The sequence below is a fragment of the Pongo pygmaeus genome, chromosome 3, assembly GCF_028885625.2.
Source record: "Pongo pygmaeus isolate AG05252 chromosome 3, NHGRI_mPonPyg2-v2.0_pri, whole genome shotgun sequence".
Classification (NCBI taxonomy): Eukaryota; Metazoa; Chordata; class Mammalia; order Primates; family Hominidae; genus Pongo; species Pongo pygmaeus.
Genome location: NC_072376.2, coordinates 115,156,441 through 115,181,539, shown reverse-complemented (window position 1 = coordinate 115,181,539; position 25,099 = coordinate 115,156,441). Strand labels below are relative to the sequence as shown.

Below are 25,099 nucleotides of genomic sequence, written 5' to 3'. Positions count from 1 at the left end.
CACAAACCTTCAATTTGTAAAAATCACAGTATCTGCAAAGTATAAAGAAACAAGCTATGACTGTATAAGGAATTCTTGAGAAATGGAACTGTTTGGGACGTCACTGCGGAGCACTCGGAGAATGAACTTACAGGCAAGAAAGCTGCTGAATGTTTTTGAACAGGGAAATAATGTGTAGAGGATGGTATTTTAGGAAGTTCATCTTTTACTTGTGAGTGGGACATACTAAAGAGTTAAAGTGAGAGGCAGAGACAATGCAGACATAAGTGATGGAGGCCCATTCCTTAGTGGTCACCAGGATAATAAAAATGGGGTGGATGCCAGAAAAACAGTAACCAAGAGATCTGTAACCTCTGGTGACTGATGAGATACGGGGGCTAAAAGTCTAAGACCACTATTTGACTACAATACAGTGATGCCCTCTGAGACTTTTGATTGCTTTTCTTTTTGTTTTGTTTTCATCTTTCTGTTTCTCACTATCTGTGCTTCTCACCAGCCCCAACGCCCTTTTGAGTTCCGTTACTGCCTATGTGGTGTTACTGTGTTCTTGTTTCTCCTTTCTGTTTGCTTTTCTTTCTCTTCTTTTTCTATCATAAACCTTTCTTCTCTTTTTTTGGGCTGGAGCAGTTAAGGAGGTTTTATTTCATTTTTTCAAATTAAATAAAGTCAATGAGGTATTCTCTTTTTTTGATTAGCGCTGAACCCTTAACAATTATTCTATTTCTGATTCTTCAATGTCAGTTTTGTCACACTTATGTTCAGAAAGAACTTCGATTATTTCTAATTCTGTGGTTGTTTCAGTCATCTTAGGGCTAGATAGAAGGTCTCTGTTTACTGATTATCTCATGATCATCTAACTGCAGTTGAAAGATGAAGCAGGGGAAAGTAGGGTAACAAAGTACACTTTAATAGTTGTTTAAAAGCTGAGCATCTCCAGACTTCCCAGGAAAAAAAAAAACCCAAGGTTGCCAAATTTTGAGAAAAATATGCTTCCACTAGAAGGGGATGACCGTGAAGTGGAGAAACTTTGACTTCCTTATCAAATATGTTTTAGATTCAGATTTATAATTTCCCCATCAGTTATATCGCAACGAATTTACAGCTATACTCATTACTGTTCACTGCAGACATACGAAACACAAGAGGGAAGCAGGCAACTTATTTATCTTCAGAAATAAATGTTATCTATTGACATGGATTCCAGCAAAGAGACTAGTTAGTATTTTCTATGTATTCATTTTACCTTTTAAAACAGAGAGATATTTATTGGCTGTATTTCACTGTAAAATGGGAATTTTAAGGGCAAAATATTAATTATAACACAGCCAGTAAGATTCCAATGACAAGAAACTGATACAGAACATTCCACATAAGCTTTATAAAAGAACCTGCTGCTTGAATCTCCACAGAATTGAATATGGAGACTTTCACACTCCATATTCAAGGGATCATTTATCCTTGCGGTCTGCTTTTGACAATGGCACCATGGGATGTACTATGAAACATCAACCTATTTTAGAAGGAACTGAAGCAGCCACTTACTACAAGTTCTCCTTTTGCAGGAGAGGAAACTGAAGCTAGGAGGGGTTAGGTGACTTATCTGAGGTCACAATGGAGTCAAGATCAGTCTCAAAGTGCAGTGATGTTTTCATTATGTTAGGCTGTCATTCTTTTGAAAACACTCCAAAATAGCTTTGTATAATAATAACCAGTGACTTTAATAATCAATGACTTTACATAACAGTTGATGACTTTAGATAATAGTTCAATTCACAAATACGGATAATCTCCTAGTGTTTGCTACCTATTTCTGTGCATGTGCCTTAAAAGTACCTCATTCTCACTTTTCAGGTTTTAGTTTACCAGTAAAGGTGCCTGCATTTATCTTGGCCATACCTTTCATAATTTAAAGATCATTTATCCCTAATCTCCATCTTTCAGACTGAAAAATCATTATGGTCTTTTTTTTTTTTTTTGCTTTTGTACGGCAGTTCCTCAACTATCTTCCTCCTCTGCCAATCGTCCTTCTCTTGATTATTTCAATTGTCTCCCCTGCACCCAACCATTTCAAGAATTTTTTGTGAAGTACAATGTTGATGACCATAGAGGATGCAGAGCTCAGGGCTGGTTCTGTATAATGTTTTATATTTATGTATAATGTCTTACCTGATGATACCCAACATATTACTAGCCTTATAGATGAGGATGGCAGCTTGGCTGGTCAATCAATAAGTCAGTCCACAGATATTTAATGAGCATTTTCTATGCAACCTATACTGTTTTAGATGGTCTATGACCTAAAGAAGATTCTTTGTACTCGGGGTGGTAGGAAGACAATAGACCCATAAATAAATAGATAAGACAGGTTTACATATTGATAAACATAATGAAGAATATAAAATTAGGCAATGAGATAGGGAATGACTACAGAGACTGGGGGTAAGGGAAAGTGTGTTCAATGACTTCTGGGAAATGTATACAATGTTTCCCTGGGTTGTACAGTTTGGATCCATTTCTATTTACTTACTCTAATGCTAAATGGCCTACTACTTTTCTGACCAGTTATATTGCCTGGTCAGATTATTTCTCCTTGGTCCTATTATCTTGAGTTTTTATAATCCAGAAGGTTTCCACAGAATCAAGTAATTTGTTGTCCTCATGTATATATATGTTGTCCATTCTTTCCTTCAGAGCTCAATGGGTAAGTATTTCTCCAGACAGTTCTTACACTTTGCATTGTATGACGCTCTTAATCAATGACAGCCTGGAAGGTAGGCGCATGAAGCATACAGGTGCAATTTTGAACTTTCAGGTGACCCCATTCACTAATCCCTGCATTGGATAGTTCCTACTATGATAACGAAGCATTAAAGTAATCACCTGAACATGCCCCCGCTATAACATACTTTTCTGAGGCATAGATACCACTGGGAAAGGGAGACAGGCAGCCTAGATACCAAGCTGAGCTTTGAATGTTTCTAGGTTCATACACATACAGGTAACCTGGGTTTTCTTTCTTCATGATTCTCTGTGTTAGCAAAAACTGACATTATTTGAAGACATATTTCTGGAGAAGAAATCTATTTTTTTCCTCAGAAAGTCTAAAAAAAATTATCCATATTTTTCTTCTGTGTCTACTTTTAAAGAAGAGTGTTTAAATTAAAGCAGTGATTTTCACATCATTTTGTGTAGGCAGAAGCATTCAAAAGACCTCCAGCAGCTCCTGATAGGGAAGTAAGGAGAGGTGGGACAGCCTCTCGGAAGGCCGAGCTGGCAGGGCCCTTCACCCCTATTTTAATCAAAGCCTACCATGTCCATACACTGGGATTTTGTATGAAATCTCATGTGAAGAAAGAAAAGTTATTGTGCTGACAATGTTTTCAAACCACCAGGATATAGAGTGCACTACAAATCTGACCAAACAATGGAGAGGCCACAACCTCAGAAAAGAAACAAGAACTTGCAGAACCGTTTTCTAAACCCTCCTGTGGCAGCACTAATTCTAGGAAAGGAAAGCCCTCTTCAAAGACTACCTATCGCATCTTGCTCTCACAGGAGACAACACCCACCCATGTGGCTTGTTGCTGCTGCACCTTTGCGGTTTCCAACCTCAGCAAGGATCTGGGTGCCCCGTGGCAATCATTTTACTGACCTCCCTTCCCAATCTCACTTCCCTCCAACTGGTGGGTTTCTAATTTTGTTTGTGCCACAGCCCCTTCTGCAGTCTGGTGAACTCTATGGATCTCTTCTCAGAATCATGGTTTTCAGTATGTAAAATACAAAACAGGATTACAAAAGAAGCTGATGATATTAAAGTACATTTCTATCCACAGACTCTTTGGGGGTCAGTGGACTCTAGGTTAAGAAATACCTTTGGATGATGACTCAGTTGGTGCCTGTTATATCTCGTTTTGAGATGATTCTAATGCTAAATTTCTCACCCTGTCCTCTCTTGAGTTCCAGTTCTGCCTTTTGATCTGCCTACTAAGAACTTACAACTTGACTTTCCCACAGGGACCTAAAATATAACATGTTTTACTCTGAGCTCCCTCTTTTCCCACCCAAATCTACTTTTGCTCCCTTGTTCCTTTCATCAAGTCAACAACATCACAAGCTTCCTGGTCAGGGAGTCTTAGACCCATCTATGACTCCCCGTCTCTCCTACACCTCCGACCTCTAGGCCCTCTTGACAGTATCACTGTATCACAGTATCACTGCACTCTCTCTTGAGTCCACCATCTCCTTTCATTCCTGGCACTAGGACCTTTACTAACTGCACCGTTTCTCACTTGGATTCTTGCATTACTCTTCTGACTCATCATCTGCCTCCTAAATGGTACCCTCAGTGGTGACATAAAGAAGTCAGAGCCATCATTCCAAACCTAGGCAGGCCTGGCTATCTCTCTCTAGAATTAATGCAAAATTCTTAAGCTGCCACTCACAGCCCTCTTTAGCCTGGTCCTGGCCTTCCTTACCTACATTGGCCTTCATGTCCATCTGAGCACTCAGAACACTTGTTTCCCTCTGCATAAACGCTGTTTACCCCTCTCTTTAAGCTCCTCAAGTAACTTAAGCCTAGAGAACCCTCTCCTTCTCTTTTTAACACCCAACTGCTGAAATATACCCGAAATGCTGAGGGCCAAATGATATCTCCTTGATGAAGCCTTCTTTTTGGAGGCTGCTTTAGAATAAAGGGACCAAAGGCTCTCTCTTCAACATTCCCATATATTTTTATGGATGCTTCACTTTTGGTACTTATTAAAATCATAATTTACATTATAACTATTTAAGAAAACTATGAGTGCCCTTTCTTAAAGCATCTTTTGTGAGAGAAAGAATGATGCCTTACTCATTTTCATAGTTTTGCAGTGCACGTTGGCCAAGTTTTCTGTTACACCGCCTGAGGCTGGTTGACTAACTGGCTGATTCTCCTAAACAGCAAGCCTGATTTTTTCATCTCAGCTGCTTGAACTCTGAGTTAGTCAATAAATATTAGATTCTCAAATTCAAAGACAAATTCTCAATGTCTAAATCTCATATAAGCTTGGTGGAAATAACATTATTTTAAAAAGCTGGACTAATTCCATGACCTCAAAATAATATACTACTGTCTCTTCTAAAAATAAGCACCATGGATCCAGGGACCTGTTACTAGAAAGCTGTTCAAAGGAGGTGACTAACTGATCTTTTCTAATTAGCTTGTCCTCTTCTCAGAACAAGCACAATGGCAAGACATGGCAGCTCAAGCCTGTAATCCCAGCACTTTGGGAGGCCAAGGCCGGAGGACTGCTTAAGGCCAGGAGTTTAAGGCCAGCCTGGACAATGTAAGAAGTCCTCATTTCTATTAAAAGTAAAAAAAAAAAAATTAGCCCGGCATGATGGAGCACACCTGTAGCCCCAGCTATCTGAGATGCTGGGGCAGGAGAACTGTTTGAGGCCAGGAGTTCGAAGTTGCAGTGAGGTATGATTGCACCATTGCACTCCAGCCTGGGCAACGAGTCAGACTCTGTTTCAAAACAAAACAAAACAAAACAAAAACCAAAAATAAAATAAAATAAAATTAAATATGAGCATAAGATTTTAAACAACTGACTTACCTTTGATTTCAGGATAGTACAGGAAAGGTTTTGGTTCACTAGTTTCCAAGTCAGATTTCCTCCGAAGCTGGACAAACACAGAGGCTGGTTTTGTAATATTAACATCTTTATACTTTGGAGTTTTGAAGACGATGGCAAACTGCAGGATACGAAGAACCACATGTTGGTGTAGGGCTACATTTTATTTTTGCAGTAATGCTACTCATTAAACACATTCCTTATGCTTTTCTTTATACCCAATGTTTAGACACAGTGTACTAAAAAACATCGTGTCCTGGAGAAAGTTCCAAACTCAGAATTCTATACCGATACATTTTTATGAAATTGCTACTGTAAAATCAAAATACAATGCTGTGCTAATGTACTACGAAGCTTTATTATTTCATTTGTCTATTTCCAATGTCTTCTAGTTGTAAATATCATGCTTATAAAATTCACTGCATACACTTTCTTCTCTTCCAAAGCAGCCTTAAAAGCCTCCAAGATTATTTATAGCAACATCAGAAAGACTGGGTATGGAAAGAGAGAGATGGCCACAGGCCAGTGATGGAGAGAAGAAACTAAACATTGCTTACATTGGCATCATAACACATTAGTTCTTGGTGGTATGTTAGGGATTTCAGCATTTTTCAGTTTGATTTTTTGACTAAGTAATATATTCACAGGGATAAAGATCTTGTAAAATACAAAAAAACATACAGCGGTATTCTCTTTGACATTCTTGTTCCCCATCCATGCAGTTCCTACAGTGTACCAGCCAGTGGTAAATACTGTTATTAATTTCTTAGGTATCCTTCCAGAATTTCTTTATGCATGAACATAGAATCATTTCTACACACACTTTGCTCTACACCCATCTTTTAAAATATTTTAACACTGTATAATTGAGATCTTTCTATATTAGTTCACAGAGTACTCATTCTTTTGAATAACTAGATGATATTTCATCAAAAGGATAGACCATAATTTAACTGGCCACTTACTGATGAATATTTGGATTGTTTCCAATTTTTTGTTACCATAATACTCTTCAATTACTTGTAAATAGGAGAATAATCATTAAGGTGGGGGCTCAGCATTATCATCTGTTAGTCATTTAATCAGCTGCCATTGGGAAATCTTCATTTAACAGGACGACATCAGCTTCAATTAGAAGATGACTCCTAGAACACCCTTTTAAGGTGTTATCATAATTAGGTGTTATCATAAAATAGGTCTCATCATAATTACTTTGGTAGAACACTTAAAAACATTTTCATTAAAGGACCTGTGGGGCACTGTCTTATGGGTTAGGGGATTAGGCAGCAATTAAATATCTTGCCAACATCTCAGAGCAAACGATCTAACAGAACCTTGCCCATAACTCTACAGTAGGTAACTTTTTTGAATGACCTGCATGAGTCTTAAAAATAGTACTGTTTTATGGAAGTTAAATATTTATGATTTTTCCTTTTTATAGATGGAAGCTAAGTACTAAATTTCAACAAGGCAGAAAGTGTAAAATGATGATAATAATATGGATCATGCCTATAATCCCAGCATTTTGGGAGGCCAACATGGGATAATCGCTTAAGTCCAGGAGTTCAAGACGAGCCTGAGCAAGATGGCAAGACATCATCTCTACAAAAAAAATAAAAATGAAAAAACTAGCTGGGCATGGTAGCATGCCTGTAGTCCCAGATATTTGGTAGGTTCAGACAGGAGGATCCCTCGAGCCCAACAGCTGGGGGATACAGTGAGCTGTGATTATACCACTGCACTCCAGCCTGGGTGTCAGAGTGAGATCCCATCTCTAAAAATAATAAGGATTAATAATAATAATAATAAATCACTTACTTGTCTATGAACATCTGTGGGGGAAAAATCTCCAAATCCTTCCCAGACTCCACCATTTTCCTCCTCTTCATAAAATCGAATCTGGATGTCATCTGCAAACAATCACATTGAAGTGTATAATTTCACATAGTGTAATAATATTTATAAACATGTTGAAAAATAAAACCGGTTTAATATTCTACCTACTATCTATTTACACTTTTAAAAAACAAGATCAAAAGGTTAAGTCTTTTAAAATCTTCACAAATCACTGACTTTTTTCATTATTTACCACAGTAATGCGCCCCAAGTTTCATTCACAATGACAGAATACTAGATTTACCTAGTTAACCTGAATTTTCTTTTAATCTTTGACCTTACTGCTTCTCCATCCTTAAGCCAATCCTGAGAAACATGAACGATGGTGGAAGAATATTAGAATCCAACGAGGCAGTGCAATTCAATATATAGATGTACATAAAAATAATTAACTTATATAAGTTTTACTATTAATGTATGGCAGATGCTATTCTAAGTGCTTCATATATACACATATTAACTGATTTCATCCTCATCACAACCTTGTGATGTAGATGGGTACTATTATTATCCTCACTTTGCAAAAGAGAAACTGGGGTCCAAAGAGGTTAAGTACTTATCCAAGGCTGAACAGCTAGTACTTGGAGGAACCAGGATTTGAACACAGACAGTATAATTTCAGAGTCCAGGCTCTTAACACACTATTAAACTGTCTCACTATAATAGTCTCTTAGTTCATATTGAGTAATTGGTCAAATACTATAATGATCAGGTCCCTTCTAATTAAAATGTAATGCTTAAATTGCACACTCTAGTCATGGACTCTATTTACTTCTACAGAAATGTGACAATATAACTTAGGTTGGCATCTTCCTGGCTTCACTTTCCATTTCATAGAAAGGGCCACACTATTGACTTATGAAACAAAGCTTTTATTTCTATGTAAGCAGAATTTTAGAAATACCTGGAATGGATAAAACATCTTACAATCTCCTTTGCCTTCAGGCAGGACTACACTGGACCTAGTTATTGAGATTCTTTAAGCCAAGTACAAGACATTTCTTACTAAGCCATTCCAATGTAATGATAATGACTAAGGATCTCATTTACAAATAAAGGTACTCAGATTGTGTTTACTTACAGTATGTACACCCGGGAATCTGGAAATGAGTATTACTTGGACAGAGTGGATTGGAAGAAGGCTGACACTAGTGTAGGCAGAGAAAGTGTAAACTTCTTTTTTTTGAGACAGGGTCTCGCTCTGTCATCTAGGCTGGAGTACAGCAGCATGATAATAGCTCACTACAGCCTCAAACTCCTGGGTTCAAGCAATCCTTCCATCTCAGCCTCCCAAAGTGCTGGGATTACAGGCATGAGTTACCATGCCTGGCTGTAAATTTTTTTGGATAAAGTATATATGTGTTTACTTTAAAATCTGATCCCATTTTTTTCTGACTATATACCTCAGAGCATTTAATCTCATATGATAATTTTTTAAAAGCCACATATCTTTTATTGATTTATTTTACTTATTTATATTTTCAGTTAGGTATTTGCTTACTTTGAAAATGCTCACCCTGTAGTAGATAGATATTTATTATACTACACTTTCCAACTATCATTTTATTTAAAAAAAGAATGCAGTTTGAGAAAATAACACATTTTCCTCAGCTTTTACTAATCTATCAATGTTGTAATATATCTAATGAAAGATAAATGCCAAGAACCTTTCCTCAAAGGGAAAACTGTGAGAGAAATGTGCTCTGAGAATTTCCCTGTATTCCCTGTTTTCTTTCCTTTTCTTAGTTAACATCACATCTGTGGAAGTGTTCAGAGAAGTTCTCTCAGTGTTATATCAAAGCATTGCAAAATAAATAAAAACAATTTAATACTATGTAAAACATTATTCTGTGTGTGTATTTGTATGGGTGTCAAGAATGGGCTATAATTTATTTTTGTTTAACAAGGTACAGATATTAATTTTAATGTATAAAGATACTGAAAGTCACTGATTATAATTATCACGATTTTCTTATTTCTTTTTACTTCCGTGGGAAATCTAAAAGTGAATTAGTTGACTTAGGAAAAAATAACACAGACAATTTACATTTGGAAGAGGTAAAACGTAAATGCTTTTTAAGACTTTCTATGGCAGCAGAGGGACGTTTCTTGTCCACTGCTGAAATGCGACTCACAGACACACTCAGAATTGTAGTGTGTCAAGATCACACCTCTTGAGATCAGAGAATGTATTTACCTTTCTGAACTTTGTCACAGAGAAGATAAATTTCCTCCCCTCCAGTCACACATCCAGCTGTCCTGTCCATTCTTACAATTTTCAAGTTGGATGCATTGGGGGCTTCTGTTCACAGGGGAAAAACAACAAATAACATGATTAATCCTCAGCTCAACAAGCCAGTCCTTTAGGTAGGACCCTCCCCTTAGCACACACTACCAAAACAAAGCTTTAATACATGCTTTCACTAACAAAGTAAATAAAACAAGAATGGCTTCTGAAGTTCTCGGAACACTTCTTGGGCATGGGTCATTTATGATCACCAAAACAAATGAGGTAGAAAGGAATAGGTATTTGTTTCTCCCTCTAACACAGAGAGACTGATACAAAAAGAGAAAGAGCTTTTCTGATGTATTGGGAAGTACCAAGCTAATTGATTTCTGGGCTTTCAATGAGGTCAAGACTTCAATTCCAAATTTGTTCCCATGATTCTGCTATTATTCTATTTACAAGAGTCCTAAAAACTTTAGGAAAAGTACAGTTTTCTTAAACTACTTACTACCTTTTATTTTACAGGTAAGGAAAATGGGGATGTTATGTTTCTTTTTCCCAAACGAAATTAGGATTCTGTGCGGTGAAGAGGCAAAACTTTCTTGTGGTAATAGCATAAAGCTTCCTTTTTTTTTTTTTTTCTCCAACAGCTGCATTTTAAGGTGATTCTGTGGTATGAGTCTGTATCATTTTATAACCTTTCACTTCCCTTCAAACTTGTTTAAATTAGAGAATTCAGTTAGTTGTTGTACTTGGAGCACAGAGTTTTCCACACAGGCCAAATTCTATAAACTTTCAATGAGTCTGAGTACTATGCTTGCAGGCTTTTTGGAAACACCTGTCTAATCAATCCTATGCATAATCAAACAAGAAAGTTGCATGGTAAATGCTGAATATTACTGTAAAACTCTTAAAAAGTCCTAGGAACTATAAATTAATATATATATATATAATTTTTTTTTGAGATGGGGTCTCACTATGTTGCTCATGCTGGGCTGAAACTCTATATCCTCCCACCTCAGCCTCCCAAGTAGGTGAGACTACAGGGCATGACGCCAAACCCGGGTTGAAATAGGATTTTGAAGTCACGTGCTATCTATGCTACTCATTCATTTAACTTCAAGTTTCTCTCTTGATAAAGCTAGTAACATATGGGAAAGAAAATGGGTAAGAATAATAGTTGTCTTTTATTAACTTCTTTCCAGAGCTCCCCCACCACCAAAGAAAATTGGGATTATTCTCCCTTCTAAAAGTATCAACCATATGTCTTTACAGCAAGACATTCATAAATAAGATGAGATGTGACATTTCATGTAAAAGACTAAAAAATGTACATCAAAGGAAAAAGAATTACATGTGTTGAGCCCCTCTTAAAATATCTCATTTAACCTGGACATCAACCTTTCAAGCTAGATTTTCCTATTCACATTTTACAGATGATAAAGCTGAGGCTTAAAGTGATTAAGTTACCTTCCCCAGGACTCAGCTAGCAAGTAAATGGCAGGGCAGGGCTGGAAGTCTATTCTTGGTGTGCCCCCTGTTGGAAGTGAAGTACTCACTACTGTCATAGATGGCGTCTGATACCACGGGTTCCAGGCGCCTTGTGAAGCTGCCAGTGCTATCCGGAAGAAAAGCTGTAAACATGAGCCGCACCACGCTGAGGTCCATCTCCTTGGTCTGCTGCAGAGCTGCTTGGCGGATTAGCTCTTTTTCCCGATCTAGGGCCATACAGCACAGTCCATTCATGCCCAGGGAAGTGTGAACATTTAAAAGACCATGTTTTTATAAAGCCCAAATAATGTAAACTTACAATAAAAACCCATTTTCCTCTTTTTGAAACTCTTCATATTGCTAATAAAATGTTAAAAACAGTCTCATTTATGTCATCCAATATGAAAGGCATCAAAGAAGACCTGCATTTTCTCCAGATTACAGTAAAAACTCTCTTCCATGTATCAGATCGCCTCCCTCCTCTCCTGTCCTCCCCCCGCCTTTCCCTTTCCTCTCTACAATAAGAGTTAAAAGCACACAGGATGTGATGGAATGGAATTAAATAACCCTACTAGGCACCAGCTGTATTGAGAAGTGTGCAAATTATTCCAAAAGCTGTTTGGGCACAAGGATTGAGCTCATTCCACAGTGCCAAGCAGACAGCCTGGCACATAGTAGGTACTCAAAAACAACTTCTGAAGGAACTGAATGACTCAGGGACATCTGGTTCCTTCCCTCCTGCTGGAGTTTTCATGCTGATGGATATAGTCATAATTAAGCTATAATATCATAAAAGGTAGTAATTCAAGAGACAAGTACTACAAGAGAGCTACAAATGAAGTGATGTGGGATTTCAAAGGAGGAGAGAGTTCAGAGGGCTTTGGAGCAGAAGAAGTATTTGCTCTGAATATTGAAAAGGTGGCAGAATTTGAACACATTCATATAAGAGAGTAGATAAAGGCATTCCAGGAAGAGGAGAGAGCAAAAATAGAAAGAATGTGCCAAGGCAGGGAAGTGAGAAATCATGGTGCTCCTACCAAGTAGTAGAGTTTGACCTGAAGGGGCAAAACGGGAAATAGATTGGAAATGCAGCCTGGGGCCAGCTCTTGGGAGATCCAAAAAGCCAACTTACAGAATTTGGATTTTGTAGGCAAAACGGAGACACCGAGCATCAACAAGATACAGAACTTCAGTAATATCTACCTGGCTACGAGATGTAAACTTGATTAGAAGTGGGGAGGGACAGAGACCAGGGAGAAGACTACTATAAGAAGAAAAATGAAAATGGAATGTAGTGTGGAATGCCAGAGAGCACAGAATGGCTGGACCACAGCCTCGCAGCACAGGCGAGGAGGGCGAGTCAGTGAGGATGGGAAAGTTTTGAGTCTGGGTATCAGAAGATGGAGTATATTTAGTTGAAAACTGATAATTGGTTTTGAATCACGTGAGTATGAGATGATGACTGGACAGCCAGAGTAAAGGACAAAATACAAAAGTAGGAATGGGGCATGTGGTGGGACAGGGAATGGGGTTGAAAAAAAAATTTGAGAAAAGGCAAGAAAATGGAAAATCATACAATTTTTATGATATAGATAATAGTTTATAATGTGTCTGCAGAGCCCAAAGAAAGAAAAATGCCTTATAATAAGGTGAGTTGGGGAAGGTAAAACAGAGGTGTTCTTTAGACAGTCTTGATTTCTGCATTGGTTTTCGAGAGGGTGAAATGGAAATGGTGGGGTGTTTTTGGTAGAGGAAGACACATACAAAGGTATAAATATGCCTCACTTATTCAGAGAGCAGAGATGGCGAGAGGAGGATGCAAGGCAGGCTGGAGATGAGGCTGAAAGTTGCTGGGGCCAGAGAAGGAGGGCTTTGTATGACAGGCTATGGAGCTATAGTTTTTATCCTAGAAGTAGCAGGATGCCATCAAAGGTTTCTGAGCAAGGAAAAGGTGACAGCAGTGTGGGGTAGAGACTAGAAGGGATGCAGATGAACATATAATTCATACAGATGAAAACCAAAGCTTGGACCCCTTGGAGGACCAAGGCCAGGAAAATGATGCTTACCTCCCAGCTGCCGGTCCCCTCCACCTTCTGCTTGCAAATAGGCAAGGTCAGGGTGCACCAAGAGTCCAGGATTATAGCCCCTTATACACGCCTCTGTCATTCGTGCTTCCAGTGTTTCAAATACTTTTTTCTTTGTCACATGAAGTATACCCAGATTTGCAAAGCTGGAGAAAAAACAGTAACAGCAGCAGCAACAACAACCAAAAGTTAGGCACTTAATGTCTAGGGAATCTGGCTTCACTTGTAAATTAAAAAAAAAATACACAGGCCCTCAATGTTTTATACAAATCTCTTGGGGCTAGATGCATTTCAGAATTTAGGGTATTTTTGATGTTAGAAAGGCAATATATGGCCTATACTGCATATTACATAATACTCTAAGCAGGTCTGGGGCACACAATGTAGTCAAACATGTTAGTATTTCCTCAGTGAAATATACAATTGGACTCACCAAATGGAAAAATAAAGACTATAAACAGCTACACATCAGGTCAGATTGGTTTTTACTACCAAATGAGTCTGCAATAAACTTGGAAGAATGTTTTGGTTTTCAGAGCTTATTTGACTTCCAAATTTGATTACAGGAATGGGAGCATATGTGTCTATATGTCTTAATGAGGAAGTCTTACTGGGTTCATTTTAAAGTATTTTCTATGGGAGCTGTATTAAAAATTCAAAATTCAAAATATAATACTAACAACTTCTTAAGAATAAGAAGAGTATTATATTTGGAATGATTATTTTCCTTTTGAATCGTCCTTGGGTTTCTGAATGGGATTTAAAGTCTACCTATAATCTCATCTTCTCCTGGGTTATCTATAAGGTTGGAATTATTTATGACCATTAGAGTTGTCATCTAAGTATACATGTAAACAGGGATGGAGAATCTTATATCTCACAAAGGCTACATATTTATAAAACAAAATATGTGATAAGCTTAAAAAGCAATGAAAATGATTTCTAAGAAAATATATAAAATGTTCCAGCCATTCATTTTTGAAATTAAAGTACATGAAACAAAAAAGTCTATTCAATAAATATAACAGGCAAACAAAAAAGGACTTTACCAAGGAGATTCATTCACTCAACAAATATTTATGCAGATCCTTATCAGTGCCAGGAAATGTCCTAGATGCTTTTGTCAGCAGTAAAAGAATCTCTACCTTCACTGAATTTATATGCTAGTATGACAACGGAGAAGAAACAAAGAAGTAAATTATACAATACAATTTAGAAGGCAATAAGTGTTATCCAGAAAAATAAGGTAGGAATGAGGAACAGGACAGGTGGTAGAAAAAAGCGTAACATTTTAAAGTAGGGAGAGATCACGAAGGACACTCAGTAAAAAGATGACAACTGAGCAAAAACTTGAAGGAAGTGATGGGGAAGACATGAACATATGAATGATTAATGTGGCAAAAGGAACAGTAAGTGCAAAATTCCTGCGGTAGGACCATGCCGGTGTTTTCAAAACACAACGAAGGCAAGGAGGTCAATGTAGCTGGAGTGAAATAAGCAAGTTGTCAGAAGTAAGTAAAGAATTCAGAGAGGTAAGCAGGGGCCAGATCTCCGGCTTTTACTCAGAAAGAAAGAAAGAAAAAAAAATTAGTAGAGGAAAGAAAGAGATTTCATGACAACTGGATTGAAGGAAAGAATGAACAAGCTAAGGTAGGAAGGTCAGATAAAGTAGGGAAGAAAATAGGAGTTATAAGGCAGAATGAAATGAGCACTCATATCAGAGGCCCAGAGAAAGAATAAGTCATGTGTCCAGGCAGATGAAAAAAGTGGATAGCTAAGACATAGAACAGAAAATATACCACTGGAAAATAAGCTCCTTGAAGGCAGAGATCTCTAGTCCCTAGAACAATGCCTGACATATGAGTGTTTAATAAGTATCTGTTGATAAATGAATGCATGAATTAATACAGCACAGAAAAATATGCAACATGACATACTTATATGCGCAGAAGCATAGGCAGTTTTTCAGAAACAATACCTCCATCTTTTGGCCCTTTCAGCCTTACTCCCATATAGAACTTCCCTAACTGCAGGAAAACGAGGTTATCTCCTTTGTAATAGCAATGATAAACATCTGTGTAGTACCTTATACTTTACTGTCAATAATATGCTTTTCATGTATATTGCCTAATCTAGTCCCTGTGAGAAAAACATCATCCTTATTAATTTATTATGTGAATAATGAAAGATTTACTCTGGTTAACAAATGAAACAGTACAGAAGTCAGTCTTCTGCTTCAGGTAACGATAGAGTAAAACAGACTGGATTGAACCTTAAATATCTAAAATACATGAAGAAATGGTTTTTAGACACTAGAAAACAGGCAGCACAGAACAGTAATCTTTAAGAAAAGGGAAATAAATAAGGTGAATCCTGTAATTACTCTGGCTTAATGCCTAGAGAGTTCCAGGCTGCAGCACAGGAAGGAGGAACCCCAACAGAGCCTGGCAATCTCTGAGGTGGAGGAGACACAGTTAAATATTGGAGGAAGCCAAGGAGGCTGAAACTCACAAGCAGAGTACCGAAGAGGAAGAAACCGCAAACAGAGATACACTCAGAGATCACTGGAGTCTTCAGCTGAGTGCTGTGTGTGAGGAAATACGTCAAAGCTGGGAAAAGAACCACCACAGAGGTGGAGGCAGAAAAATTATTGTAACACATATAGGGCTGGAATAGTTCAAGAAATCTTGTAATACATGGAGCATCAGGTTGAAAATTCAGAAAGGTACTGCCTTAGCAATGATGTCAAATTAACCCTAGAGTAAAGGTTTCTCTGGTCTCTCTGATAAAGCTTAAAAGTAAGTTTAGAAAGAATCAAAAGAATCAAACTGTTCCCAAATTTAACTTCATCCCAATCCTCAAACGTATTTAAAAGCACACCAAAAAAAAAAAAAAAAAAAAAAAAGGAATCCAGGACTCAACGATACAAAATTCAAAATACCTGTCATCCAATAAAAAACTAACAGGCATGGAAAGAAACAGAAAAATATAATTCATAATTAGGACAAAAACTAAACAAAAATAGATCCAGAAGACAGACTTTCTACACAAGTACATTGAATAGCTATTATATATTCCATAGGATCAGAAAAAGAAGAAAGCATTGGTATGTTAAGGAGTAACATGGCAGATATGAAAAAAAAAAGACCCCAAACAAACCTATAGAAATTGAAAACTACAATGTCTAAGAAGAAAAAATACACTAGATGGAATTAAGAACATATTAGACACTACAGACAAAAATATTGGTGAACGTGCAGACACAGTAATAAAACTATCCAAAATGAAACATAGAAAAAAAATATTTTTAAAAAACCAGATCATCAGTGAGCTGTGGGACAATTTCAAATAGCCAAATATATGTGCAACTGGGGTTCTGGAAGAAGATGAAGAGGAGTGGACAGAAAAAATATTTGAAAAAATAATGGCCAAAAAGTTTTAAAACGTACTAAATATATAAACCCAGAGATCTAAGGATCTCAATGAACCCCAAGCACAAGAAACATGAAGGAAACTATGCTAATATCCATATAATAAAATTGCTTAAAACTAGTGAGGAAGAGAAAATCTGAAAAGCTGCTAGAGAGAAAAAAAAATTATGTACAGAGGAACAAAGATTAGATTGACAGGTGACTTCTTGGAAACAAGGCAAGTCAGAAGACAGTGGAACAACATAGTTTAAGGATGTGAAAGAATAATACTGTCAACCTATAATTCTTTTTTTTTGAGATGGAGTTTCTCTCTTGTTGGGCAGGCTGGAGTGCAATGGCGCGATCTCGGCTCACCGCAACCTCTGCCTCCCAGGTTCAAGTGATTCTCCTGCCTCGGCCTCTCGAGTAGCTGGGATTACAGGCATGCACCACCATGCCTGGCTAATTTTGTATTTTTAGTAGAGACGGGGTTTCTCCATGTTGGTCAGGTTGGTCTTGAACTCCTGACCTCAGGTGATCCGCCCGCCTCGGCCTTCCAAAGTGCTGGGATTACAGGTGTGAGCCACCGTGCCCGGCCTGTCTACCTAAAATTCTATACTCTTCAAAATAGCCTTGAAAAACAAAGATAAAATAAAAAACTATGAAGACATACACCTACTGAAAGAATTAATCAGCATCAGATCAGCAGTATAATAAAAGGAAGTGCCTGAGGCAGAAGAAAATGATACCAGATAGAAATTTTGACCTAAGAAACAGAATGAAGAGCACTGCGAATGATAAATAAGTGGTTAAATATAAACACCTTTTTTCTGATTTAAAAAGTTTCTTTAAAAGATAAGTGACTGTATAAGACATTTTTCAAGAGAAGACACACATGCCACCAACAAACATATGGAAAAAGCTCACTAGAGAAACGCAAATTAAAACACAATGAGATATGATCTCACACCTGTCAGAATGGCTTTTATTAAAAAGTCAAAAGATAACAGATGCTGGCACGTCTGTGGAGAAGAGGGTACACTTATATACTGCTGGTGGAAGTGCAAATTAATTCAACCACTGTGGAAGCAGTGTGGTGCTTTTTCTTTTTTGTTTTTTTTGCCCTTGTAAACTTGCTTTGTTTATTATTATTTTTTATTATACTGTAAGTTGTAGGGTACATGTGCACAACGTGCAGGTTTGTTACATATGTATACATGTGCCATGTTGGTGTGCTGCACCCATTAACTTGTCATTTACATTAGGTATATCTCCTAATGCTATCCCCCTCCCCCCACCCCACCACAGGCCCAGGGGTGTGATATTCCCCACCCTGTGTCCAAGTGTTCTCATTGTTCAATTCCCACCTATGAGTGAGAACATGCGGTGTTTGGTTTTCTGTCCTTGTGATAGTTTGCTCAGAATGATGGTTTCCAGCTTCACCCATGTCCCTACAAAGGACATGAACTCATCCTTTCTTATGGCTGCATAGTATTCCATGGTGTATATATGCCACATTTTCTTAATCCAGTTTATCACTGATGGACATTTGGGTTGGTTCCAAGTCTTTGCTATTGTGAATAGTGCCGCAATAAACATACGTGTGCATGTGTCTTTATAGCAGCATGATTTATAATCCTTTGGGTATATACCCAGTAATGGGATGGCTGGGTCAAATGGCATTTCTAGTTCTAGATCCTTGAGGAATCGCCACACTGTCTTCCACAATGGCTGAACTAGTTTACAGTCCCACCAACAGTGTAAAAGTGTTCCTATTTCTCCACATCTTCTCCAGCACCTGTTGTTTCCTGACTTTTTAATGATCGCCATTCTAACTGGTGTGAGATGGTATCTCATTGTGGTTTTGATTGGCATTTCTCTGATGGCCAGTGATGATGAGAGCATTTTTTCACTTGTCTTTTGGCCGCATAAATGTCTTCTTTTGAGAAGTGTCTGTTCATATCCTTTGCCCACTTTTTGATGGGGTTGATTTTTTCTTGTAAATTTATTTAAGTTCTTTATAGATTCTGGATATTAGCCCTTTGTCAGACGGATAGATTGCAAAAATTTTCTCCCATTCTGTAGGTTGCCTGTTCACTCTGATGGTAGTTTCTTTTGCTGTGCAGAAGCTTTTTAGTTTAATTGGATCCCATTTGTCAATTTTGGCTTTTGTTGCCATTGCTTTTGGTGTTTTAGTCATGAAGTCTTTGCCCATGCCCATGTGCTGAATGGTATGGCCTAGGTTTTCTTCTAGGGTTTTTATGGTTTTAGATCTAACATTTAAGTCTTTAATCCATCTTGAATTAATTTTTGTATAAGGTGTAAGGAAGGGATCCAGTTTCAGCTTTCTACATATGGCTAGCCAGTTTTTCCAGCACCATTTATTAAATAGGATTCCTTTCCCCATTTCTTGTTTTTGTCAGGTTTGTCAAAGATCAGATAGTTGTAGATGTGCAGTATTATTTCTGAAGGCTCTGTTCTGTTCCATTGGTCTATATCTCTATTTTGGTACCAGTACCATGCTGTTTTGGTTACTGTAGCCTTGTAGTATAGTTTGAAGTCAGGTAGCATGATGCCTCCAGCTTTGTTCTTTTTGCTTAGGATTTTCTTGGCAATGTGGGCCTTTTTTTGGTTCCATATGAACTTGAAAGTAGTTTTTTCCAATTCTGTGAAGAAAGTCATTGGTAGCTTGATGGGGATGGCATTGAATCTATAAATTACCTTGGGCAGTATGGCCATTTTCACGATATTGATTCTTCCTATCCATGAGCATGGAATGTTCTTCCATTTGTTTGTGTCCTCTTTTATTTCATTAAGCAGAGGTTTGTAGTTCTCCTTGAAGAAGTCCTTCACATCCCCTGTAAGTTGGATTCCTAGGTATTTTATTCTCTTTGAAGCAATTGTGAATGGGAGTTCACTCATGATTTGGCTCTCTGTTTGTCTGTTATTGGTGTATAGGAATGCTTGTGATTTTTGCACATTGATTTTGTAGCAGTGTGGTGATTTTTCAAAGAGCTAAAAATAGAACTACCATTTGACCCAGCAATCCCACTGTTGGGTACACAACCAAAGGAATATAAATCATTCTACCATAAAGACACATGCATGTTAATGTTCACTGCAGCACTATCCACGATAGCAAAGACATGGAATCAACCTAAATTCCCTATCAATAACATAAATAAGTAAAGAAAATGTGGTACATATATACCATGGAATACTATGCAGCCATAAAAAGAATAAGATCATATGTTTTGCAGGAACATGGATGGAGCTAGAGGCCACTGTCCTCAGCAAACTAATGCAGGAACAGAAAAACAAATACTGCATGTTCTCACTTGTAAGTGGGAGCTAAATGATGAGAACTCATGGACAAAGAGGGGAACAACAGACACTGAAGAAGGCCTTGTTTCTCCTCTGTATTTTTATATTTATATATCCACTCCTAGTGCTTATCAGTTGGTATATGCTATATGTATTAATTGGAAAAAAGTTCCATGTCTCTACATCAGAGCTGCCAGAAAGCAGAGAGAGTGTGGTGATTACTGGTAAGTGAACTGGCCTAAAGCAAAGTCAAGGAACACAGATATTTTCCATGGAATAAAAATGTCAAAGAACTAAAATATGTTGAAACAAATTGTTGATATTCAGGGTTTGAAATAAAACACCAAACTAAGATTATTATTATTATTTTTTACCAAGAAAGGCAGTGAAGGCTAATTATATAAATGAATAAAAAAAAAGACAATATTAAAGCTAACTTAAAAAAACATTAAAATGACAAATCCCCTACATTACAGCAATCAAACCAGAATCAAGACTTGGCTATTTAAAACATGAATATTTATAACATAGATAAAATCCTTTTGAAAGTAGAAACTAAGTTTATTAAGAATTCATACTGAGGGAAAGGTGAAGATAAACACTCTAAAGAAAGTAATTCTTTTGGTTTTGACAATTTAAAAGTTATTTACCTTCTCATTGCCATTTTTTAGATATCTTTTTTGGTATGTTGGATTAGTGCCTTGCTTGTGAATCTATACTCTTTGCCTAATCTGTATTATTGAAAACCGGCTATCTTAGCTTCATTTCTAGTATTGACAAGTCTAAGACATAATTTTGGCTATCTTCCTAAGTTTCTCTATGTGATACTCTTATCTACAAGTCAGAACTAAACACTAATAATCAATGTCATACCATAAATACGTGTGTGGCAAGTTTGCTCATGTTATTTCATAATATTACGTAATGTTAGTTCAGTCTAGAATTCTGGAGATGTAAACGGCCTAAAGATAACATTCTGTAGTGAAACCCTCTCATTTTATGAAGGAAGACATTAAGGTCCCCAAGAAGTCATGTAACTTGCCCCCAGTCCTCTGTTGAGAGCAACACTACTGGGAATAAAATACTGGTTTCCAGAATGCTAGCACGATGTTCTTTCTACATAAATGCAATAAGTTTTGACATTGAAAATCTTAAAAATGTATATATATAGAGAGATAGAAACAAATGAATTATGAAGGAAATAGTGTATTTTGGGAAACATTGTAAGCAAAAATTTCTCAGCTAAAAATCAAATTAGAAAGTGAGTACTGACTTTTCATAGGAAACACTAAAAACGTTAAGACTACTGAGTCTATTATAACTCTCAAGTGGCATCTTGATTAAATTTCTCACTGAAATTATACAGGGTTAGAAAATCTCACTGCTCTACAACCAGACATCATAATGATCAAACTCAGGAGTTGAGATGCTCAAAATGTTTGCTGAATGAATGAATGAATGATGAGTTCTCCCAACTACTGAGCCCATACCCCACTGCACTACAAGAGTGAAAGAATCCCTCACTTTCCTTAGAAACAATTTACTTCTATTCCCGCTTTAAGGTCTCAAATTTAAATAACCATTAGTTCTTTCTAAAATCCTGAAAGATTACTAAAGCAAAGCATAGAAATACCAAATTATAGACACCATACTGGAGATTTTATAATAATAAATATTAGTAGAAAACTTCATCTAAAATTTCCTCTAAAGGATATGATTGTAATAGGGATTAAACAAGACCAAAGAAAATAAACACTTCAAACTGACAGAACCCTACTGGAATAAATCTGCAGCAACACTAAGTGATCAATTAGTCTAAAACTGTGATAATTAGCCTGCATTTCAAAGCTCTCCTAGGTCAATCAGGAACTGGAAGGGTATTCCACAACATATGATGAACAAACTGTGACATACAACAGGAAACACACCAGTCTTTCAAGAGGATGTTGAAACAAGTTCATATAAAGCACACTTTAATTTTTCAAATCAATTTAAGCTTCTTCCTTCAATCTAGAGTCTTTTTTTTTCTAACATCAAAAGAATCCGATTTTAGTGACTTAAAAGAAAGCTCTCTCTCTAGGTTTTTCACACTTAAATATTTTCACAGTCAAACAAAGAAATACCTAGGAACATGAAAGCACAACCTCCAAAATAACAACCAATTTGAAACTTGATCGGAATTCAAAGCCTGAAATGCAACCATCAGCTTAATTATAGTTGATTTAAACAATTCCTTTCTTTTGAGTGAATAAGCCAGATTAACTGGGATTTTAGCATAAACTATTTAAACCAGGATTAGAAAACCCTGAAAAATGTTTTTAAAAATTAAACAAAATTAAAAATTTCTTCTTTTGCATTTAAGGACTTCCAAAGAAAGACTTAAAACAACAATTTTTAGAATTATTGATTGCACATATCAGTTTGTATTGTGTGCTACACTATTATTCTGTGTGCTATTTTAGTGTATTAGGAAGATGAAAATATATGTTTTTTAGCACAATAAATGTCTTATTTAAAAGCTTAATTCTTTAGGATTGAAATTACTTCTATAAAACTTCATTCATTAAAAATTGCTTGTTTTATTTGATCAACCCTTAAATGAATATGTCATTTTTTATTTACATTTCAAGCCTAATGAATGCCAAAATAAATTTGCATTCCTTGGCTTCTTATCTGTGCATACTTTCTAAGCAGCAGAGAGCTGAAATTATATTTATGCATTCACTTAAAGCCCTACATATTCACACTATAAATCCACTGAAGAAATCATCAAGAATGTAAAAATATACATAAAGTGATGATTTCTGCTATAGTTAGGTTTCTTTAAATTTGTCCTTATCTTTATTTCTAGGAGAAAAAAAAATTAATAGTGGCACAAATACCTTGTAGGTCAAGTGACCACATATAAGTGATCATCCAAATTGGGCCACCTTTAAGAGTAGAAGAGGGTGCTATAAACAATTAGGTCAGGTGCAAACTGGGCTGTCTCAGGCAAATCCAGACACGTGGTCACCTTACTTCCTGGAGTCCAAATGAAAGCACAAGTTTACACAGTTTTTTGAGGTCATCTGAGGGTCTCAGAAAGGTCCCTAATGAAAGGGGCCTGTTCATTCTAAGTTCCTGCATCCCATATTCTATCTGTTCCTACCTTCCACAGCATCATATACCCCTACTTACCCGACCACCATGTCCTTGGGTCCAGCAGTTACAGTGCAGATCCCATCCTCACAGTGTTTTCCCACCAGGCTGTGGGCATGCAGGTGGGTATTTTTTCCATTTGTGACCAACTGAACAATAACCTTTGCTGGTCCCACATAGTTGCAGATCTATATAAGAAGCACATTCCAAAAGTTAGCACATCTGACTCTCCAGCAACATGGAAACATGTTTATGATAAGCCAGTAAGTATAAAAAGTACAATATAAAATTATTTGTATATGTATATACATGATTACAGCCCTGTTTTTAAAAGTATGTGATGCACAAATGATAGGGTGGAAGTAAATGAAAATGTTAATGGTGGTTGTTTTGTGTAGTGGGAAGATACACTCCAAGAAGCAGGCCACTTAAAATACAGTATGTATTCTGAAAGTTGGAGCAACACATCTTAGAGGATGCTGTGTTGTCATGAAGCCTCCTTTCCTATTAACCAAGAACATGCTTTCCTCTGCATCCTCATCAAAATTCTTGGTCACAAAAGCTGGGTAAATGACTGATGAGAAAGAAACTGGTGGTTGATGGAAATCAAAGGAAGAAGGCAGGTAAGCAGAAACAGTCCCTCCTAACTCTGTGCCATGTGATTAGACAGGAGAATCTTGCCAGGGACCTGGTTCTGAAGTTTGGCTATAAACACTCAAGCCTGAGGACTTGGCGTCCAGTCATCTCTTAGAATACCTGAGCCTTCAGTAGCCCTCTCTGACTTCTGATAATTGAGTTACATATGCTCAGGTCATAGTAAGTTTCTTCAATTCAAAAAAGTGTACTCCTTAAGTACAAATCCTTAGATTTCATCCCTGTTCGCTGTTGTTTGATTAGAGTTTTCTATTTAAAGTAATTTATTTCTTATTGGTATTTCTTTAAAATGATGACTATAGCAATAAAAAGGAAATAGCATGGAGATAATGACATTTTTAGCAAAAAACACTTAGATATCCTCTTTCTTCTTCTTAGTCACCTAGCCCCTATAGTAGAGTGGATTCCTTCCTTAAGAAAGTGCCAAGACTAAAGTCACACTAACATAACAGAAAAGACCTTATTTTAACCCTCTTAAATCCTATCAAGTCAGAGCCCTGTGATAAATTCAGCTAAATACTTGGAAATGCACTATAATCTCCTCAAAAGATGAACTACTGTCCTGGTTTGCCTAGGACTGAGGGGTTTTCTGGGACACAGGATTTTTGGAGCCAAAACCTAGATTAGTTGTCACCCTATCTCCTTAGCTCATACTGTACTTTTTGAAGAACTGAATAACCTAAGCCCCAAATCTCTCAACTACACAGTAATTCAAAATGCATAAATCTGTACAAGCAGCCCACAGCTTGAAAGAAAGAGAGACAGAGAGAAAAAGAAAGGAAGAAAAGGAAGGAGAAAAGGGAGGAAGGAAGGATGGGACGGAGGGAGGGAGGGAGAGAGGGAGGGAGGGAGGGAGGGAGGATGGGAATCACACGTAAAGATAACTCTCTGATGGAAGTCCTAATGATATAAACTTGAAGAAGACCCTAAACCTGCCAATAATACTTCTTGGAAAGAGACAGAATCCTTTTCGACTAGCCTACTTCTACTATAAACTTCATTAAATGGATTTATATTTTATTGAAGCAGGGTTTTGGTACAATTTTCTTAGTAGGGACTTTTTCCCAACCCAATATTTCATCCAAGAGTTGAAAAGCTGATCAGAGTTGGCATTATTCCCCAGAGGGTTTGCAGGGAGAGAAGTTTCACTCGTCAACAAAGGACAGACTCCCCTACAATCAACTGTGCAGCTCCACCTCAAGGCCTGTATGCATGCACTTGGCTAGAACTGCTGCAAAGGTTTGCTTCTAAACCTTCTAA

The 25,099-nt window shown here is 37.1% G+C and overlaps 1 protein-coding gene across 4 annotated transcripts in view; it reads right to left on the bottom strand.

Moving 5' to 3' along the window:
- The window catches only part of NFKB1 (nuclear factor kappa B subunit 1), a 115,712-nt gene that overhangs the window by 27,141 nt on the left and 63,472 nt on the right, over positions 1–25,099 (bottom strand). For all 4 annotated transcript variants that reach the window (XM_054484536.2, XM_054484537.2, XM_063663931.1 and 1 more), the window contains 6 exons: positions 23,225–23,373; positions 13,296–13,459; positions 11,298–11,456; positions 9,709–9,813; positions 7,434–7,525; positions 5,598–5,736 (listed from right to left, as the gene is read on the bottom strand). In XM_054484536.2, coding sequence (XP_054340511.1) covers positions 5,598–5,736; positions 7,434–7,525; positions 9,709–9,813; positions 11,298–11,456; positions 13,296–13,459; positions 23,225–23,373 — 808 coding nt within the window. The remainder of the gene's footprint in view (positions 1–5,597; positions 5,737–7,433; positions 7,526–9,708; positions 9,814–11,297; positions 11,457–13,295; positions 13,460–23,224; positions 23,374–25,099) is intronic.